This window comes from Balaenoptera musculus, chromosome 6 (assembly GCF_009873245.2).
Source record: "Balaenoptera musculus isolate JJ_BM4_2016_0621 chromosome 6, mBalMus1.pri.v3, whole genome shotgun sequence".
In the NCBI taxonomy this organism is placed as follows: Eukaryota; Metazoa; Chordata; class Mammalia; order Artiodactyla; family Balaenopteridae; genus Balaenoptera; species Balaenoptera musculus.
The window spans coordinates 45,528,494-45,551,557 of NC_045790.1; the positions used below are offsets into that span (position 1 = coordinate 45,528,494).

The 23,064-nt window shown below is 41.2% G+C and overlaps 1 protein-coding gene across 1 annotated transcript in view; it reads right to left on the reverse strand.

The window, feature by feature from the left end:
* Positions 1-822: 822 nt before the first annotated feature.
* The window catches only part of LOC118897393 (methylthioadenosine phosphorylase), a 38,948-nt gene continuing 16,706 nt past the window's right edge, over positions 823-23,064 (reverse strand). The window contains exons 5-8 of the mRNA XM_036856556.1: positions 12,892-12,994; positions 8,374-8,613; positions 4,573-4,695; positions 823-2,087 (exon numbers count right to left, since the gene is read on the reverse strand). Of these exons, the coding sequence (XP_036712451.1) occupies positions 2,049-2,087; positions 4,573-4,695; positions 8,374-8,613; positions 12,892-12,994 (505 nt within the window). The 3' untranslated portion in view covers positions 823-2,048. The remainder of the gene's footprint in view (positions 2,088-4,572; positions 4,696-8,373; positions 8,614-12,891; positions 12,995-23,064) is intronic.

Sequence of the window (23,064 nt, forward strand, 5' to 3'; positions counted from 1 at the left end):
GCGCTCTTCCAAGGGGCTGTCACTAAGCTAGAACTTTTCCATTATGCCCATAATCCACTGGGGAAACTTCAAAATGCTCAAAACTGATCACACTGTTCACTTATTTTTGTAGCTAAGAAAAGGAGTGAAGTATCATAGAAGTGGGAAGTGTTCTGGGAAGAAATGGTCAGCAAAGTCCTCAAGAATGAGGTAGAAGGAAAATTATATTATTGGCTTTGTTTAAGGAGTAAATGATGGGTAACAAAACAAGAATACCATGTACTCCACTTGAGAAGTCTAAAAATGAGGCTGCAAGAAAAGGCTACTGGATCAAGAAAATAACTTCTTTAACTTGGGAAGCACTGTACTTTGGGAAGGCAACAAGAAAAATGCCTGCATTTTGGCCTTGACATCCTCAGACACCTACCAAAAATGAAGGAAAGTAAGGCATAGCATATATTACAGGGTAGTAAAAACAATCATGGGGTATAGAGCCAGAGAACCTTAGGTTCAGACCCATCAGGTCCTCTGTGGCTCCCTCATATGCAGAGTTGAAACCACTGCATCAGAGAATCCAAGAGCCATACTCACATGTAACCCAAACAGCTTAGTATTAATGCTGAAGGGTAACTAGTTTATTGTTTACAATTAGCAGCTCATTATCTTGAAGACAGTTTCTTAGACACAAACACATTCATTCTACAATCTCTTTAAACAGACGAGATACATCACTAAAGGACCCAGTAACAGACCATAGTGAGAAGGAGTAATTCTGAGGGAAGAATGATCTCCCTGTGATAAGAAAACAAACCACATTCCTAAAAAATTGACAATAAAAAACAGTAAGAAGCAAGCTTCCATTTTCTTTATTAAAAAACAAAAATCACCAACTCATGTAAAATAATTCATCAGATCATAAAAAGGAGTAGAAACAAAAAGTCAAATGTCAATTTAAAGAATATCTGACACACTAGAATGTGTGTATACAGTCTCTTAAATAATTTAAGATTAGCTCCATATTAAACACCCAGCTTTTCTCACATTGTTGCAAACCCAAGTATTGTTCTGACTATAGTCATTAATTATCTTTTTTAACAAAAATAAAGATTTAACTCAAACAGAACTCCTCTTAGTATTGCCATTTTAACTTTTGCTGCATTACCAGAAACAGTGTGTTTTCAAGAACTGGATCTTTCTAAGCCCATTTTTATTTTTAAAACTTCACTATTTGATTATATTCATTGTAGAAAAATGTGAAGATAAGGAAAAATATAAAGAAAATTAAAAATTTATCCAGTGTCCCTCCCCCCAAATACAATAACAAAAGAGTATATATATTTCTTTCTATTCATTGTACATATTTAAAACAAAATTAGTACTGTAAAATGCTTACATATCCCCATTTCATATTATACAGCAACAATTTCCTTAGTACATTAAATATTATGTGAAACCATGATGTTCAGTTGGCTGCTTCACAATCTAATTAGAGCTTAACCGTGATTACCTCCAGTTGTTGGATATTCAGATTGTTTTGAATATTTGCTATTAAAACTATGTTCTACATCCTTCTTTATACATAATTATTTGTATGTATCTCTGATAATTTCTTAAAGATAAATTCCTAGGAGTAAAGTAACCAGCACAAAGGGTATTTTTTAAGCCTTTTGATACATTTTACCAAAATGCCCTCCAAAAAGATTGTACCAATTTACAGTCACATCAGTAAATAGTCTAAAAGCTATTTCTTCACATTCCTTGGCAACATAGGAGTGTTACTGCTTACCTTTACTGTTACAAATTTGGGGGAATGGTGAAAGGTGTCTTATTTTTTTCTAATGTGTAAATATTTCCCCACATGTTTACTGGTTATTTGCTTTCCTTCTGTTATTTGAAGCAGTCCAAGTCTTTTAGAAGGCATCTCTGATGTGAGCAATGTCTTATCACTTGTTCTTCCTTAGGGGGCAAGGACACAGAAGCTGCATGTCTCTTCTGTGTTTTCTCAAGCAGGAATTCCCCAAATGATTGGAATTAGAAGGTTACCTTGTCTTCTGAGCAGCCATGCTATTTTAATGTCTTGGTAACAAAACAGAAGACTGGGCCATTTTCTGAAAGAAAGCAGGCACAGATTATGGGACTTTGAGTGTAACTCCTAACTTTTAGTTCTTCATTCTCCTTTCATGTAAGGTGAGGTTCAGAATGTTTATCTCAGAGGACTGTTCTGATTCTCACTTATCTCCACCCGCCTTTACATCCACTAGGACATATTTTATACACCATCCTCCAGCCTGGATTGTTGTTTATGCAACCTCCATCATTCGCCTTATTCCACTGAAAAACGTCATTGAAATTTCAACGTTAGTATCGCCAAATAGAATAGGAGCTTCTTCATTACAGCGTCTTACATATCTTGACATATAGTGGGTGCTCACTAAGTGTAGTGAATTAATGATGCACACTTCAGTGCTGAGAGAGCTGAAAATAATGCCCTGGAATAAGGGATTATTAGTATGGTGTTCCTTAATGCTATAGAATGGAGGCCATAATTCTCAATTTTGTCTAGAGCAGCAATTCTTCATTTTCTCTTTTCTACACATATTAACCCTCTTAAAAAATGCATATGGGATTCCCTGGTGGCGCAGTGGTTGAGAGTCTGCCTGCCAATGCAGGAGACACGGGTTCAAGCCCTGGTCTGGGAAGATCCCACATGCCGCAGAGCAACTAAGCCCGTGAGCCACAACTACTGAGCCTGCGCGTCTGGAGCCTGTGCTCCGCAACGGGAGAGGCCACGACAGTGAGAGGCCCGCGCACCGCGATGAAGAGTGGCCCCTGCTCGCCGCAATTGGAGAAAGCCCTCGCACAGAAACAAAGACCCAACACAGCCAAAAATAAATAAACAAATAAATTTAAAAAAAAATGCATACATACAGAAACACACAATTTTACACACACTTTCAGAAGCTTCACAGAAAGAAAGGAGAATACCGATTTCTACTATCCAAACATCTTTACTTAAAAATGCAGCTGAAATAATAAATTTATTGCTTGACAAATTATCTTTAAGTTCAAGGGACTATGGTCAAAACAGGGTCAGAAACCTAAAAAAAAAAACAAAACAAAAAAAACAAACCCAAAACACACCATCCCATCTTGCAGGTTATACCCTCAGCAGCAGCAAAAGTATGAGTCACATTTCCTGCCAATCAACAGTGTGTTTATTTAGACAAGCCAAAGTCACGCTGCTCTATCACATTACACTCATTATGTTTAGCTAAATGTAACTGTTTCTAGTTTAAAGTGACATTCTCCAATTCTTAGAATTTGTTTTCTGTTCCCCTTTTCTTTATCCTTATAATAAGGACTGCCTGTATTTCAATTATGATGAAATACTTCATGGGGGGAAGGGCCTAACATTTACTCATTAAAGAACATTTATCTCCTGGGTATATAGGCTGAAACCAATGGATGAGTTTCCTGCTCCTTATGGATTTAAAGTCTAGTAGGGAAGATAGATTACAAATGCCAATATTCCTGACTTTGCCAGTCCTCAAGGCTGAGAGGCATATTATTACAGTGATGTGCTGGAGCCTGCTTGTACCAGCTTGTAAAAACCTGATTATGTACATCACTTCCCAGCTTACCAGTGGCTTCATGTTAGTAGCTTGAAGTCGGCTGTGCAAGAGCATTTATACCACAGCAATCAGCAAACACTACAAATCATGGCACCTCCATGCCCAGCAATTGGCAATCATTTACTACCACATAGTGTCCTTGTCACACTAAAACAGTGGCTCTCATTCCAGGGCTCCTCAGTGGTAATTCAGGTAGAGAGGGCTTTTATCAACTTTTCGAATCTTCTCTCAACTACTTTTCTTAAGACCTAAGAGTACAGATGTGTTCTAGGATATACTTAGGACCTTAGGATATACTGGCTACTAGGTGAATGTAACATCTGATCAATTTCAGGCAACTCCTTATCCAAGGTGGTTAATCAAGAGAGTCTCAAGATGTCCAGATAAAAACCACACATCTCTGAGCTCAGCAGTCAGTTCAAATTATATTCTGGGAATTAATACTAGAGTTGAAGAGCTACCGATCTGCAACCCATCACTTGTTTATCATTAATTACTATCTTAGTTTGACGCAACATTAACTGTAAGTAGACATTCCCTGGCACAATTTCAGTATTGCTGTTGTCAGTGTTTTGGCTTTAAAGGCTGCCAACACTTTGCATGGATCTGCCAAAGAGAAAACAGCCTTGTCTGCAGCATAATCCATGTACAGAGCAAACATTACCAATCTTCTGAAGTAAAACTTAGGGATATACTGCAAAGCAGGACAATGTTAAGAACCTGGTAGACTAGATAATAAAACTCTCCCCACCTTAACTTCCAGTGCTCTTGCATTACCAGCCAAAATGTATATCTATTCCATTTATGGTTAGTAGTAGTAAATGGCATGAAAACTTGTAGAAAACATCTAGCCTAGTATAAAATACATAAGGAGATGGGCCAAGGGTGAAATGCAAATTAGAGAAAAAGGCAGCTGAGGGTCTATGGAATTGTCTGCTTACAGATGGCTGAGGATACTTACCCTAATGTTATGGAGGGTTTCTGACCATTCCATGGATCCTATCTGAGGTATGGTAGTGAGAAGTAAACTTTTGGCTTTATTGGCATTTTCTTTCAGGGTCTTTAAGACCCGGTCCACAGAAACCTAGAGAAACAATAGCACGGGATGTTAACAGCAATTTAAAATTCCACTGCTTTTCACAGAACATTTTCTTGAGTTCCTACCTGATCTGTTAAAGTCAGTTTACCCCAGTTTCAATCCCCTGGACCCAAGCTTTGCATGTATCAGGGAGAGCTCTTGGAGAAACCCAATGACATCTCTGAAAAGCACTGCTGGTTTTCAGTATGGCATCCGAGAAAGTTTCTCAGATGTATAATGTGTTAGCGTGGCCTAGAAAGATTGTGGCTCTTCTCCTCATGTCCACAGAATGGATTCCAGTTTTAAAAACTGTTGCTATACTGGATAAATCAGAAGATAAGCACATTTCTCTTTAGAGAAGTCTTCCAGCTAATAAAGAAAAACGATGGGATCAAAGCATCAACCATTTTACAGTCCCAGTGAATTAATGGATGGGCTGTTAACATCACAGAACCAAAAAACCCAAACAAAACAAAGAAACAGTCCACTTTAATGAGCTTCCTTGTGGATTATGATGACTGAATATGATCAAATCTCTAGATCCTGCTGCCAATTTACAGAAAATAACAGAGCACTGAGAAATTGGATAAACCACCCTAAGGAGACGATTTCACCAATTCGTACTGTGGGAAACTACAGGACAAATGACCTGGTTTCTTTTAAAAACACCTGGAAGAAAAAAATCACTTACGCTATTTGAGATAACTAGAAAATTGAACTTTGCCTGGATATATTAAGCAATTGTTGGAATGCGATAACGGTAATGTGGTTATGTTAAATGTTTCCTAAAATGTTTATGGATAAAATTATGGATCAGAGTATAGATGAAATATGATTGGCCTTAAGTTGTTATGTTTATGATTGAAGCTGGATGTTGGATTCTTGGACGTTCATTACCATTGTCTGCTTCTGTGTATGACTGAAGTTGCTTCATAAGGAAGCTGAAGAAAGTTGAGTATAAAACAGATGATCAGAAAGAGTAATTGTCATGTTTCACTATGCTTAGAAGAAACCCAAGATTCAGGGGCACAGTGATTACACCTTTCTATTTCCTGGAGTATCAAGTCCAGACCCCTCCCACAACACTGAGATGTGTTTAGAACAAAATGATGAGCACTGTAGCAGAGGGGCGTCCCATCACTGTGCGAGGGGATCACAGCACAAGGTGGTGACCAGCTTGCTGGGTGCCTGCCAGCTATGAATCTTCAAATGCAGGGTCATGAAACATCCAAGAGATTTACCTTGTATTTTACTCTTTTCCTCACACTTTGTGACTAATACAGGTTCTGATCTCCTTTTTCTCTTTGTTTCTGCTGTTGTGCTTCACCCAAAATGTCCTTTCTACTAACTTCCTCACAATAAATTCTAACCTGTTCAACATCCAGCTTAAATCTCAGAAGTTTTCTTCAGAAACTATCCCTCTCCTCCATTCCATCACACCTACCATCTGATGACCACCCTCTTAGGAGCCAGCACTATACTAGATGCTCTACATTTATCATATGGTTTAATCCTCCTAATAATCCTGCAAGGTCAGAAATGTAACTACACAACCCCCACCCACGTGAACGGGTTAAATAACTCACCCAGTATTACAAGTAAAAAGAACAACAGGAATTTGAGCAAGTGTTTAGGCAACTCTAAAACCTTTTTGCCATGCCAGGCTACACATCTGGTTTAAAGCAGAATGACACACATAGCTGACTGAGATGATGCCATCTTTGTCTATGTTTTCCTGGTGGCATTTAATATTATTTGCTTTTGTGCCTTACCACTTACACAGAGCTTAGGTTTTTTTTTTTTTTTTTTTTGCTTTTAACTGAAGTAGCTCCAACTGACTGTTTTCCAAACCTCATGTGGGCTACTAAACGAAAGTACCATTCGCTCTGCATGGGAGACAAATGTTACGAGACCGAGCAGAAAGCCACAGGCAGGAAGCAATCTGCTCTTGGGGAGTGGCAGAGGCTGGAGTCTCCTATTAATTGGAAGCAGCTTCTCAACATCATGAGGCTGAGCTGTCCCTTAGATGACCAAAGCTGCCAAGTCAGGGACTTTTTTGGGTCAGGATTTGCAAATCTCTTACATAATGAACATCCTAGTAGTCAGCAACAGTTTATTACACTGCAGAGTGAGGATAAGACATTCATTCAAAGAATCTGGGTTCATCTACGACCCAAACTCCATACCCACGGATGGACAGGCAGCTAGAATATCTTACTCCATTTTACATGAAATTGGATGGTGAAACAAGCAGCCTGAGATGGTGGTAAGGTCCCTTTGGAGAAGATGTCACCTCCCCTAAGTGTGTTCAGAACCGCCACTCCAGCACTTCTTCCTTCAAAATTTCTTGGCTGTAGTTTTATCACTTTCTCTTTTTAAAATGAGATAAATGACAAGACAAATGATCTGGTTTTTTCAAGTAAAATGCAAGGAATGAAAAGGGAGGAGAATATTAGAGTAAAAGATTTAAGAGGCATATCGTTAAAATGCAATGTGTGGATTATAAGGGATCCTGATTTGAACAGTTAAAAATTATGAAATGAGGGAAAATGTGACAAATCTGGACATTTGATTATATTAAGGAATTAATATCAATATTTTTTCATACAACAATGGTGTTGTGGTTTTAAAAAATTATTTTAAAAGAGAGGCCTTTTAGAAAAATTTACTTCAAAATAATTAGGGTAGGGGAGAGAAAAGTGGGTAGGGGCATATAAATAAAACAAGACTTGACATGGCTGATAACTCTGGAAAGCTTGGTGATGGGTAACTGGGGGTTCATTATACTAGACTCTACTTTGGTAGATGTTCAAAGTTTTCCACAAAGAAAATATTTGTTTTGGAAGCCTGACCTCTGTGGCCCAGTGTCCTCAAATACCAGCTGGATCTTGCTGTCTTTCCTGCCAAAAACCCTCATTGACCTCCCATCTGAAATCCTTACACAGCCTACGTGGCCCTGCCTGCCTCTTCTCCCTCCTCTCCTCTCCACTCCACTCAGGCACGGCCATCTTTCCCATCACACTTAAACCAGGAAGGCTTCCTGGATTTGAAGTATTTGGTTGGGCCAATTTGATATGTACTTCTGTACCTTATCACACTATTTCTTTATAACCCTGCGCCTTCTCACATTGGTTTGCTTGGCCTCTACCCAGCCCCACAAAACCCAGAATGTTGGCTCCTTATGGACTTGTCTGTCTGCTATCATATTATTATACCAACCACAGTACCCAGCCATGGTAGGTGAGACAGACATGAATACAGACAGACATGAATACAGAGTCCTCTCACCAGGTTGAGGTACATAATAGTAGGGTTTTCCCCCTACATAATAAACAGTAGCACAGCATAAAGAACTTATAACCAAGTCTTTATCCTTAAAGTAAGGGCCAAGTCTCAATATAATTCCCAACACACCTACATGTTTACAGTGTACTGTTCCCCTGTTGATCCTTGGATAAAAGTGTCTTTTTATTCTCTATGAAGATTTCTGTTCTTCCAGTGGGAACTACAGAAAAAATCTGTTAATACCTAATGACAGTGTATAAAAAGCTGACTTTAAAACCTGGTAGAATGGCACTTTCTGGAACTAATGTAATATAAACAAAGAGTTAAGACACTCCCTTACTGGCTCACATGGCACGTGGAAGCCCAGGCCATACATGTTCCAAAGAGAATTTCACCTACCACTTCCTCATGCTCCTTCCAGCAATCATAATCTGTTGCCATGGCGATACTTGCGTAGCAAATTCCAGCCTCCTTAGCAAGGATCACCTCTGGAACTGTGGTCATGTTGATAACATCCGCCCCCCAGGTCTGGAACATGACGCTTTCTGCCCGGGAGCTAAAACGAGGTCCCTCAATTGTGATCACTGTCCCTTTTGAGTGGCACCGGAGTCCTAGCTTCTTAGCGGTCTCTATGAGGACCTAGAATGCAAAGAACCAAACTCAAAACATACAAACAGAAGTTCAGCTTAATTTATTTTTCCTCTGATACTTTAAAAGATTGTTACTATAAATACCTAGTACCTGTAGGCCCTCGAAGAGAACCTAGGAGATCACAGAAGGGTGTTTCCTAGACCCTTACCCACTTACATAGTGCTCTGTCCTGCCCCAGCCCCTACCCTAGCTCACAGGTACAAGAGCAAACTGAGGTTTTTCTACACACCAGGCATTTGTTTACATGCTTTAATCTCACTTCTTAACAACTTTAAGAGACTATCATGGATTGTGAAAGGGGGCTTGAGCCTGAGCTCTTAACCTCCAAGGCTACACTAAGATGCCTTCCTCATTCACATCTCAGAGATGTGCAGAGTGAACTGTTTTCAAGCTCCTGAGAAACTCATTCTCACTGCTCTTTTATACAAAACCTGAGGGCTTTTGTGAAAGCTTTTTGGGGGTAGAAAGTGATTTCATAATCTCTTTTGCCTGTTGCCTCTCTAAAGACATACAGTAAAAAACAGAATGGGGCTGTGCTGATTTCTTCTATCCAGAGAGAAACTTATCTTGGCATCCCTTTAGAGGCAAGGTGACACATGAGTTTAGAAACATTATTTAAAAGTTTGATCACTTTTTCTAGTGTCTAATAATGTACATCTAATCTAATTTCATTTTTTTCTTAGCCTGTGCTTAAACATTCCTTTTTAATTAAAAAAAAAATTAGTCTTTTAAACTTAACTGTTAAAGCACTGCCAAGAATTCACTTACCCTTATGTATGTCCTAGTTATTTCATCTGTAAAATGGGAATAATAATATTATATAACTCAGAGATACCGTGAAGTTGTGTGTTTGTTTTTTTTTTCTTTCAGAATTTATTTATTTATTTATTTATTTATTGGCTGTTTTGGGTCTTTGTTGCTGCATGTGGGCTTTCTCTAGTTGCAGCGAGCGGGGGCTAATCTTTGCTACAGTGCATGGGCTTCTCATTGCAGTGGCTTCTCCTGTTGCGGAGCATGGGCTGTAGGCGCGGGGGCTTCAGTAGTTGTGGCTCGCAGTCTCAGTAGTTGTGGCGCACGGGCTTAGTTGCTCCGCAGCATGTGGGATCTTCCCAGACCAGGGCTCGAACCTGTGTCCCCTGCACTGGCAGGCGGATTCTTAACCACTGTGCCACCAGGGAAGCCCCAATACTGTGAATATTAAAAGAGCTAAGGAATATATATAGCAAGGAATCTAAATGCTTAACTGGTCTTCTAATTATTAACACTGGCAGCTTCTACACATTTCCCAAATAATTTGTCAAGTTTCCTATGATACCAATATATAAAATGGAGTGACTCAAAGTCAATAGAAGGCTCCAATCTAGGCCAAGGTCTTGCCTGCACATGTCTGAACCACAGAAGCAAATTAACCTATTTCCTTAAAAATAACACATTATGCTATGGCAAGAGGAGAAAGAATTTTAACAAGAGCCTCGGCAACTCCAAATTTAGAACCACGACAAGCCCTAGATGACTAGCTGATGCTACATCATGTTTATTTATCCTATACATGCTGAAAATAAGATTATGCTAAATCAAAACTTTTCCTTAAGGAGTATAGGTATAAATACAAGGGCTTATTAAATCACTCTTTCCCCTGCTGTCCCCCCTACTTTCAAAATTAAGATATATCCAGCCCAGTCCTGTCTTCATTAAATGTCTTTAAAAATCCCAAATAACTGAGCTGTATGTCTCGGCCAAACTTCAGAGTGCTTCTAGAGATGTGTGAAGGAAGATCACAACTATCGCAGGCCAGTGGCAATGTGGCTTGTAAGTCTTCACCATCACCCTGGGCGGTGGGTGCCACGTTGGGGAGGAGGAAGTAGAGGCTTATGGGCCTGGGTGGGCCAGCCAGTGACAGACCCTGGGCCCTTGCCACCTGGACCAGTACTCTGCACTCCCACACGAACAGACAACGCCACCGTAAGGTGCCAGAAATATAAACTACAGGCTTAGAGGTCTCTTTACTGTGTCAGGACTTTAGAAGAATTTGTTTCAGATTACCTTTCGACTAGAAGTACTATTTTTGGAATAGGTAATACTTGCACATGGTACAAAAATGTAAACAGTACGAAAGGATATTATTCTGTGACAAGTATTTCTTCTACCTGTGTACTAGCGACCCAGTTTCCCCATGGGAAACCACTGTTAGCAGTTCTTTGGTCAACTTTCCAGAAACACTTTATTTGCATATAAATATTTTCATACTTATCTCTTTTACATACACATATTTCAACACAAATGGTAAGATATAGTACAACCATAGTGTACCTTGCTTGCCACTTGACAATCTGTCGTCAGTACATGAAAGATCACAACGATGTTGAAAGTTAAAGTGATAATTACGAAGGGGCAACACCACCCACTCTTTATATTTTTTGGACAATATTTTAAAATCTCTTTTAGGGTATATAAGAATAAAGTAATATTCTGAAGGCCTTATTTTCCCATGTTCTTAAACTGCCCTCCCCAGCACTCTTTTAAAGTCTTTATGTGAGGGTCCTTAGCTTGACTAGACTATTAATAGCTGCATTAATTCGGTCTCAAGGGAGGCCAAACTGCATTACTGGAAACTATCACCCAGCCACCACATTTACATGTGCTCTGCATACATCATTAGCACTTCCCTTACCCACCTCTACTCCTAGTACCCAAATCACTGGGGCAGTACCTCTGATTTCCTACTATCATGCATATTCTCTCCCTAGTCTATTTCTTCCCAAGCTGCCCCCATTTTGAAGTGGACAAAAATGTTATTGCACACATCTAACTTCCCCTGGAGAGCAGATTTATTCTGTGGACAGATCTGAGTTTCAGACTTACATTGTTCTGATATTCTGCTGATAACTAGCCGGGAACATACACAGTTGATCCTTGAACAACACAGGTTTGAACTGTGCAGTCCACTCATACATGGATTTTTTCCAATGAATTCATACTACAATATTATACAATCTGTGGTTGGCTGAATCCTTGGATGCAGAACTGCAGATAAGGAGGGCCAACTGTAAAGTTATACTCAGATTTTCAACTGCATGGTAGGTCAGTGCCCCAACCCCTCACGTTGTTCAAGGGTCAAATGTATTCTAAACTCACACTTAAAACTTAACCTGCCTTTTTTTTGTTTTAAAGAAGTAAAAAAGGTGCTTTCACAGATGTCACAGAGAATCAACATGCAGTGATATATCTGAAATGGCTCCCTCCAACACCTGGCTTTGGATTCTAGATTTCTGAGACCAGAGTGAGGTTAAGGTGCCCTAGCTCTTAACTGTAAGGAAGCTAGTTTTACATGATTATACAAGGCTGAACATGTACTACTTTCCACATTCAGGTGTTAAAATCACCTGAATGATTAACATGTTTAGTTATATGTATTGTCTAAGTTATTTTATAAAGTAGATTTTACTAGGCAGTTTGTCTCTGACAATAACTTCTGACCTACTGGGTTGCACCTGACTTTCAAATCTTGAGTTATAAGAAAAGTACCATGGATGGACTTTTGAATTGTGGTAGCCATTTTTATTCTCTGAAAGCTAAGGCTGTGATTCCTCACTTTATATCACCATTGGCTTTTGTAGGGCTGCCCCTTTAGTCCTGAGATCTTACTATAATCCTGGAGAGGCAGCTGGAGAGTAACAGCCAAACTCAGCTCAAAGGCAAATGATGCCAATCTGACAATTTACAGATTATTAATAACTTAATTCATAAAAGCAGTTAACAGTCACTGGATGTCTTATAACTAACAGGCATCACTCAAAGCACTTTATAAGTAAATAACTCTTTTATCCCTCACAGTCCTATGAGGTACATGTTATCATCACCTTATTTTATAAACGAGGAAACCAAATCCGAGGTTTTGGTCCAAAGACACACAACAATTACGCTGAAGCGTAAAGACCTGATCATAAGAAATCTGGTTCCAGATTGTATACTCTGGACATATTATGCTACTCTAAATTATTTTAAAAGGTATCCTGACAGCAAAATCAAAACTTACTTAAGAAAAAAAAAAAAAAAAGGTAGCAACTTTGAGTGATTCAGCTTACCAATGACTGAGAGTAGTGGAGGCATTATTAGCAAAGGGAAACAACTCTTCATAAAACCTTGAGTAAGCAGCAAGCTAGAGAGGGGAAGAGAGACCACATGCTTGGCCAGTTAATCTACGTCTAGATGCCACCCCAAGCCCTCATGATTTATTCTGGTGCACCTTCCAGAAATATTACGAACCTCTCTCGTTTTAGGGCAGAACGGCTCAGCCATTGGAATATGACACACTCCTCTGGCACAGGAGTGACTTCCGTCATAGAAGGTCTGAAGCCTTCTGGTAGTCCTACAAAATAAAATAAAAAAGGGTAGTTTTTAAAAAGCCACCTTTCCCCCCTCTGGGGGCTGGTAATCAGTTGTATCTAGGTCGATATCTTGGTCCTCACTCCAGAATCAATAGTTCTGGATAAGCTGAAGGAAACTGGTTTTTTTTGGTCCTGTTTTTTGTTTTTTAAAAACAACAACAACAACAAGAAAAAGAGCTTCTGGATGGTATTTGGCTTTTCTGGCTCTGGGTTGGTGGCAACGTGCTTCCCAACAGGAATTAAAGTGCCTGTGGTCTGGTGGCTGTGATAGGATAACCACACTGAACTGTAGATGCAACTCAACTGTGGGCTCAGGAGGCCAGGTAAAACACTTAAGAAGTCAATATGAAAATTTTCCATCATCTTAGATGTAGAGGATTGTATAGTGAACCCCATATATATCTATCACTTAGATTCAACAATTTCCTAAATTTTGTCAAACTTGCTTCATCTGTTGCAAATCCCAGACTTTGTCACTTCACCCCTACTTCAGAAGGACCAAAATATGTGGATTATTCTACACGGCAATGTCATTATCACAGCTGATAAAAATGACATTAATTCCTCAGTATCACCTAATATATAGACCATGTGCAAATTTCCCTGGTGTCCTCAAAAAAAAAAAAAAAAAAAAACTTTTTTTAAACCGTTGCTTGATTAGTTTCATGTTCCAAACACGGTCCAAACTTTGCATTTGATTGCCCTGTCACTAAATTGAGAGTAATTCCTGCCCTCTGCCCTCAACCTTATTTTTTCATGCCTTTGACCCACTGAAGAAAGCAGCCATTCATCCAGCTCCACATTTCAGAATCATCTGTCTCTTAGCTCCCTTACTTAAGCTTATGCGTCTACCCGCCAGAATTAGTTCTAAAGTCTCATGAAAGTTCTAAAGTTAACTTTCTGATAAAACATTTTTGAATCTGTAGGAGAGAGGGTAAAATTAAGCCAGTGGCAAGTCACCCAGCAACTTCTCTCTCAAAGTTTTCAGAATAAAGCACTTCCTATATCCATTATATTGTTCTAAACTTGAACTCATGAGTAATATAGAAAAGAAAGTCCTCATTTTCCTAGAGAGGGGAGAGCAGGGGAGGGACGGGGCAAGGGAAAACCAACAGGTGAAGGCAAATCACTTCATTTCTGCTTCCGAGGGTGGGAGGGTAGGGAACGGCATGGAGAAATATTCTGGTTCAGTTTACACAGCTGGCGTGTCCACTTATCAAAGTTAACCTGTTACTTCCTCCCCATCACATATTAAACAGTGACACTAGCTGGCACCAAAGCCACCTTGCTCAGAGATTAGGCCTCAGAGATTGGGGGGAATGAAAACCCAGTCTGTGCTCCTCTCATCCCCTTATCGTACGTGTCTTAAGGGAAAGGCTAAGTTAACCCCAAAGCAATTTCAGATGGCGTTGAAGAACAGGTCAAACGACTCTTCCAGCCTGTATAAACAGAGGCTTTTCTCTTTTTGTAAAACTGACTAATAAAATGGTGCCACATATTCCAGCTTTGGCTTGGTTTCAGCCTTCAGTGAGTCAAGTATTAGCAAAAATCCTATTTACAACCATGATTAAGTGTGAAAACAGGGTCACAAAACCCTTCAGTGGCTATACCCCAATAGACATCTATGCAGTAACACCCCCATCTTATCTATCTCCGTCCCTTCTTTGCCTAATTACTCCTCTCTGTTCTGAACATTTACCTTAAGACATAATATGTATTAGTTATTCCTTATGTTATGCTATATACATGTGATACTAACTGCCTACAGTTTTAATTCCCTCTCAACTGGAACATTTTACATTTTTCTCTTTAAACAAAGCTCCCTAAATCCCACCTCTAAGGCTTATAGCAAACCACCATATCTTCTTCTTTTTTTTTTTTTTTTATTTTTAAAAATTTATTTATTTATTTGTTTATTTATTTTGGCTGTGTTGGGTCTTCGTTTCTGTGCGAGGGCTTTCTCTAGTTGTGGCAAGTGGGGGCCACTCTTCATCGCGGTGCGTGGGCCTCTCACTGTTGCGGCCTCTCTTGTTGTGGAGCACAGGCTCCAGACGCGCACGCTCAGTAGTTGTGGCTCGTGGACCCAGCCACTCCGCGGCATGTGGGATCTTCCCAGACCAGGGCTCGAACCCGTGTCCCCTGCATTGGCAGGCAGATTCTCAACCACTGCGCCACCAGGGAAGCCCCCACCATATCTTCTTGATTCTTCATTTTCCAATTACAAAATGTAGTGTTCATCCACCCATTTATAAGAGTGTTATGAGGATTAAGTCAGCCCTGATGCCCAGATAGCCCACGGCAGCTCAGAACTGAGGTCTGGGCTAGAGACTGAATTGGGAGTCAGCACCAAGGAGAAGCTGTAGCTGAGAATGGGGCCTCAGAGCACCCAACCTTGCAGGAGGGGTAGCCCCGAGGAAGAAATGGGGACTTTAATACCAGTATTTCTAATAGGTTCAGGGTTATGCTGTTAAGATCCCAGGAGGGAAAGTGCCGATAAGAAACATCTCTTCACGCAGACTGCCCACCTACTTGTGGTGTTCTGCATAACTCAAACAGTGACATATTCAAGGAAAAGTAATAATCTAATTTAAATCACTATAAATACTCCTGTGCTGCATAAAATAATGAGGTAGGATTATGCTGAATGAAATTCAGACCAAGAGCAATGGGGTTTGCAATCACAAGTGAAGTGACTGAAGGACACCACCCAAGTGAAATTCTAAAATGAAAATATATGTGATTTTAAGATCTCCTGTCCTCCCCCTGAGAGTTTTTAAGTAGAAGTGAGAGCTTCTGTAACGCAGCAAGAAGCAAGGGACGTCCCACACAGTGGGGACTGTTACCTCATTGAGCCTGTGTTGAAGGGGGTTCCTGCCTGTTCACTCCCAATTTCCAGTCAAAAGAGCTCTTCTATAAACAAAATAGTAGTTCACCCTCAGGTGGAGTTTTCTGACGGATATGGAGAAAATATAGGAAATGTAGTTTTGTACCTGGATTTCAATCTTGTTACTGATTTTTCCTGTGGCCTTGAGCAAATTACTTAACCTCCCTGAGTTCTTTCTTCATAACGTATTAGCAACATCCACTTACACCCTTGTTTAAAACAGGGCCGCAAAAAACCTCCGGTAGCTACATCCCAATAGGCTGATGCAATAACTCCTCCATTTATATGTCAAATGTATGTTTGGGGATAAATAGTAATTGTTGCAAAGTGCTACTACTATTGCCTGAGGATCAGTGAGGGAACAGACGCAGCATCCGGCCCACAGTATTCACCCAAGTCACATTACCAATGGACACAGGTGCAGCAGAAGCAAGTACATGGAGGAGCTCATCAGTGGAAGACACTTGCAGATTTTTCTTGAGGGCAGAAACTAGGTGTGCAGCCGTGCCTAGGTGAGCACCTTTCCCTGATAAAGGGGGCCCTTAATGAGATCTCTTCTTCCTTCCATCAAGAGATAGAATTGGAATCTCTTCCTGGGCCACAGGAAACAATTAGCCTAGACAAGGTCAGACTGGCTGGATCCATTGGGAAGCTGTGTTTTAGGCTGTGGGTGAGAAGAACAGGAAGGATCACACACCTTCCAGAAGCAACCTAGACCAAGGATGAGAGTTTGGGGGTGGCGGCTCTGTCCTACCACGCTGTGAAAGTGGCATGTGGTAGCAAACAAAATAATGCCCCCCTGCACCCCTGAATATCCACACCCTAATGCCCAGAACATATGAATATGTTACCTTACATGGCAGAGGGGAACAGAGGTTACAGGTGGAATTAAGACTGCTAACCAGCTGGACTTAGAAAGATTATCCTGGATTAACCAGGTAGGCCCAGTACAATCACAGGAGTCCTGACATGTGGAAGAAGGCAGAAGAGTCAGTACTAGTGATGAAAAGGACTTGACCCGCCATTGCTGGCTTTGAAGATGGAAGGGGGCCAGGAGCCAAGGAATGAAGGTGGCAAAGAGCAAGGAAAGGGATTCTCCCGAGCCTCCAGAAAGGAATGCAGCCCTTGATTTTAGCCTACTGAGACCCATGTTAGACTCCTAACCTGCAGAATTAGATAATAAATTTGTGTTGTTTAAGCCACTAAGTTTGTGGTAATTTGTTACAGCAGCAGTAGGAAGCTAATACATGTGCTCATGTGGTTTAACATAGTTAACGCAATGCAACTCTGCCCCTAACTCTTGCTTCAATTGGTGAAGCCTCCTAGCGAGGCAAAGGGACTGCTAATTTCACCCCCCTCTCCACCATCAGCCTGGGATATCCACTGGAAGTAGACTTCAGGGACTGCCCAACTGACTGGCTTTACTGCTCCCTGGCTGTCTCTGTGCCTCCAGGAGAGAGTCACTCTGACCTGTGTTCACCTTATCAGTCTTCTCATATTTTAAATGGGGAAGTATGAAGGGTAAATACAGTCAGTGTGAAGACTGAATGAGAACACATGAAGCAAGTGCTCAGTCCGAGTAACTACTGCTGGTAGAAAATCTGCTTCTGTACTTCTCGTCTGCCAACTTCAGAGCAGACGTACTCGGGTCTCAAGTCAAGGGTACCCCCAAAACGGGGATATGTGATGAGAAAAGTTAGCAAAACAAACAACAAACTGCATATGGAAGGGTGAAGAAGACAAAATGATGTTGTATACTGGCAAGAGAAATGAGTTCAAGGCCATCAGGGAGAGAATACCGGGCACTTTCAGACACAGTGGGGGAATAAAGCCCAGAGAAAGACTGACCAGTAGGTTCTTTCTGGATCAAGATCCTTGAATTGGCACAAAGACAGCCATCTGTTAATAGTTTTCCTTTGAGGAAATGCTGAGTTGCAAACAAGATGAGGGAAAACACTTTTCCCACAGCAGAAGCAAACACACCCGCACATTTCCAAGGTGCTTCTGGAGCACAGCACATGTCCACGAGCCTCAGCACACAGGAACACGAGGCGGTTAATTTACTGGCAAAGCGAGGCCAAGGGCTGCTCATATGCAGCTTGGTTTCGGGGAAATGATTCTACCCACATCACTTAAAGTCTATCCAAACAGTCTATCTCATGAGTGCCCCTAAGTGAAAAATGCATTGTTTGGTGCATTTACTCTTAGCACTGCAAGCTGCAAAAGGGGAAGGCTGGTTGGAAAGGCATGCATATTGAAAACTTTAGTAATGTGTCAGATTGCCTTCTATTACGATTCTAACCATCTCTACCAGTAATAGGTATGTGCGTTAATTATCCAGGGCCTAACAGCATCTCACAAGTGGGAAGAACTTAATATTTTCTTTCCCTTCATAATTATCCAGAAATAACTTGACTTCATGTTCAAAAGACCAGAGATGACCAGATAATAAACAGTAATACTTCATTGGGGAAAGGGAAATGAGCAAGGATGCAAAGTACAAAAGCAGTGAAGAAACCACCACAAAGGGGACAAGATAGTTTTAAGTACACATCAAAGATCATTACCATCAATGACAAAAGGAACTAGGAAAAAATTACATCAAATTACAGGAAGAGCTGAGTAGCTGAGGTCTTCTACACAGGGACAGCCCTTCTCTAGACTGTGCTGCTTATTCAGAAGTCTGCATACGAGCTGATGCTCAGTAACAGATTCCGGGGTAAGGCCTCCCAGAGGGTAGCAGTTGTTTGAGCTTGGTTTCCAGCACTCTTGTGACTGTGTCTTCCTTCCTGTTTTATTTTCCGGGAGTAGTATGGCAACCAGCTTTGAGGGGAGTCAAGCTGGGAGAAGTAAAAATGTTAAGAACTAACCCAGATGAGGGCAGTGGTGACAGACGACAGGGTGGATTCAAGGCACACATGGGCACGACTTGGAGACTGACTGGATGTAGGGGTGACAGATCCACAGCAGCAGTCACCTGGTAGATGGCAGCGCGATGGTATTACCAACTTAGCAACTTACCAAGTGGAGAAGAGGGAGCTCGAGACGGGGGAAGGTGTGGGGTTAGAAGACAACCAAGGGGGAAAATTAATGAAGTGTGAATTACAAAGTGTGAGGTGTCTTTGGGACCTTGTCCTGTATCTAGGAGCCAGTGTGGATCTCGAGGGGGGAGGGCAGAGCTGGAAGTCCATGTGTCAGGAGTGGTTGAGGTCATAGGGTTTGCAGATGAACCTAATTCAAACCCCACAGGTCCCACTTACTAGCAAATGACCAATATTTCTGAGCTTAAGTTCCCTCAATTTAAACTGAGGAAACGACCCGTGTATGTGGTAAATAGGGTTAATTGATTTGTGGCACTTGGTAGGAACTCAAACATTGGGAGCTTACAGCATTTTTTAAATAACAGTAAGGATATAAGGTAAGAAGGTAGTTTGCAGAACAGAGAGTTAACCTCACACAGGGAACAGCTGCCCCCACTTCAAGGACAGCAGCAAGATGACAAAGAAGAACAGGGATGCAAGTAACTGGTGAAAGGGAGGGTGAAGGAAGATGGCGCGTTTGTGCCGAATAGCATCTGTTTTCTTGTAAAGAGGCAATGTTCTCAACCAAGAGCGAAGGATATGGGCAGGAAGCTGTGAGAGAACAGAAAGGGTTCAAAATAGCTGCTGACAGGAATGGGAGAAAGAGCTGAGCAAAGGCTTCCTGTGTAATTCTTTATCATAAACCTCCATTTCTATTGTTCTATTGGTAAGAACAAACCCCGTGCCCAAGAGGCTGAAAGACTGAGAAACTGACATCATTACACACCTCAACCTCTAGGCCGACCTTCCAAGGGTGGGTAAGAAGAACTTTGCACTGTTAAACCCCGGGGGAAGCCCAAGGCAGGGCTGTGTCTTTGGGAGAGGGAAATAAACTGACATCATCCCTTACCCCTGTGGTTACAGCGGGACTTTCCTGATGAGTAAGTGTGCATCACCAGCCAAAGCTCATCCCAACCCCCAGCCTCTCCTGATTCTAGCGAGAAAATAATTCTCTTAAGAGGGTGGACATCAGAACTCTTAGGAATCAATCCAACACCCTCATTTAGCAGATGAGGACATTAAGTGACACAGGAATTTGGGGGCAGAGCCAGGATACAATTTTGGATGTCCTCACTTCCAAGCTGGGGCTTCTTCCACCACATTCTTTTAGTAGTACCTAACCAGGGGCCTCAGGCCAGTGTGTTAACAGCATTTTGCAGAAAACACCTGGCATTAGGAATTACATCCTGCCTTTTTTTAATCTTAATTTTTTGCTCATACTTTTCTCATTGTTAAAAAAACAAAAACCAAAAAACACCTTGAACATTCCTAATAGAGGCTGCTATTAAAAAGAAAGAATCTTATTCTCATCCTTACAGATGTTACCCAGCCTCACCTTGAGATATTTCTGGTAGTGACAGAAGCAGTTTAAGTGACCCTACTAGTATGCATCTTTTTTTTTTTTTAAACTTAATATAATGTGGGCATCTTTCCAAACACTCTGCATATCTAATTGTTCCTTTCATAAATATGGTGAGGGACTTCCCTGTTGGCACAGTGGTTAAAAATCTGCCTGCCAATGCAGGGGACACAAGTTCGACCCCTGGTCTGGGAAGATCCCACACGCTGCGGAGCAGCTAAGCCCATGTGCCACAACTACTGAAGCCTGTGCGCCTAGAGCCTGTGCTCCACAACAAGAGAAGCCACCACGATGAGAAGCCCGCGCGCTGCAATGGAGAGTAGCCCCTGCTTGACGCAACTAGAGAAAGCCTGTGCGCAGCAACAAAGACCCAATGCAACCAAAAATAAACATATAAATAAAACTAATTCTTTAAAAATAAACAAATGATTTGTTTGTTTGATAAACAAATTCTTTAAAAATAAACAAACAAATGATAAATAAGGTGAGTTGAATTCCCTTCAATGATGATAATCAGGATTGATGGTGAAAGGAGAAAGGTCATATGTGGAAGCTGCTAGAATCCCCTGCCCATGTGTACCTTCCATGGCATGGAAAATTACTAGTCTGGGGTGGAAGAGAGGCCATATAATCAGTCCCCACCCCCCACAGACAAATGAATTTCTAGGAGTATCTAACAATAACTGGGTCAACAATGGACGGTATGTGCAACAGAAGGAAAACAGGAAGAGACAACAAAATGCCTCATGCTTTGAAAAAAGCATCTAGGGGAAACAGTGTTGCTTGCTCTATAATAGCAAAAATCTCACTAGAAATCACTTCTATACTCCACTTTATAATGTATCATCAAAGTCAGGCTTTAAAAGTGGGGTGGGATGCGAGGGATGGTTATGTCTTTACCTGCAAGGCTGAAAAGCAAAAACAAAACAAAACAAAAGCCAAGTAAATGCATAGTTATGCCTCTAAATTTCTAAGTCTTGTCTCAGAATTTGGTTAGTCTTATATGGAGCCCTCACCAAACCACAGGCAGGGAGGATCCAGCTTCATAAAACACCTACCACTGATCCTGCTGGGCTCAAAGGAGGGAGGTGCTTCTACCAGCAGGAAGGGAGGTAACAGCAGAACCACTGAGCAAGTAAAGCCGCTGGCTGTCCCAGCTGCTTCCTGGACAGTGGCAAATAGATACAGGAGATCAGAAGACACAAGGATGCAGGCAGGTATAAAGCACAGTAGAGAAACAATCTGAAAAGCCTTAGTGGAACCCTGAGAGTAGCTAAGCTTTCAGATTTCTGTCTCAGTTTCATGTGCAAAGCCAGATTCTGGGGAGGGGGATCAACTTGGATTCCCTATGAGGTCTTTTCTCTCCATCACTCAGACAGTCTTGCTTCCCCACCAGAGACACTGTGAGAGCCAGATGTACCCTGCACGGGCAGAGGTTTGTACCACAGGAGAACTACCCCAAATTATGAATCTTGGGAGTGTCTCCCTTATAAGATCCTTTTAAAGTAGAAATAGCCTCACAATCCTAAAACAGATGAAAGGTCAGACACATTCTCTCCCCAGTTCACATGGACTGTTTAATAATGGTCAAGAAGCAGAACAAGCCCCATTCTTAACCATGTTTTATCATGAATTGCCAAATGACTTATGGCTCTGATGGTGGGGACCTCCACCAAGTAGAAGAAAGGGATTAATCAAACCCAGTACATCAGGAGGCCCAAGGCAGGCACTGAGGACACTTAACTGTGGGCGAGCCTCTTACAAGTTCTTGGTATGAATTACTATTTTAAATGTTTGGTTTGTGAAGAATATTGCACATGGGATCCAGGATAAGGGAAGAGTCAGGAAACCTGTCACTGTGCAATACACATGGGAAAATGACCAGAGAACACATTCTTTCAGCATTTAAGTTCTAGATCCACATACATTTTCCTTTCTACAGCAGCCCTAATCACAAATGAAAGATTACTTTCACTTTAAATATTAGCAAAGGTTATTTCCTTGCATGTTTGAGAAACAGATGCAACGACTGAGTACACACACCCAAAAATACTGGAACCAACTCCTCTCCCCACCTGTCTGCTGTCCTGATTTCTCCAGGTCAGCCACACCCAGGATTCCCCTTTTCTCACGCCGAGGCTTTCAAGTTTTCACAGGCTGGGATGTAGTATGAGCAAACCCAATGATTTTCAGAAGAGAATGATCTTATTTTCTTAAAAGAGCTTTCAGCCTGTCAGACACCTTCAAGGGTATTTTTCATTTTCAGCTTATAGAAATCTAATGATTTTTAAAACAACCATAAAAATCAAAGCTACCTGTCACTCTTAAATCTTAATGACTTCTAAGGTATGCACGGCATGGTTGACAAGCCAGGTTGGTGTTTTTTTCCCCTATGCTGAGCACTGAGGGCAGAGAAAGCAAGATGCTCTAGTTCTGCCATCTGTTAAAAAAGAATAGCCATACTATTCCATTTTGATTCTTTATCACAAATGTATGTCAGGGAGATTAAAAACAGTCCCTCTAGTCTTTGAAGACACTTTAGGATAGGATATCTTTTCTAAGATGATGTGCTGGCAAAGTTATAGCAGTAGTAAGCAAATACGTGTTTCCAGATCAATCCCTGGAGAAGAACCCATGGACAGTGCAAGGAAAAGGAGCTTAAGTGATGGAGTTCAACCTGTAATTTTGAAGAGAGGACCAAGGCCCACATAGGTAAAGTGATCTGCC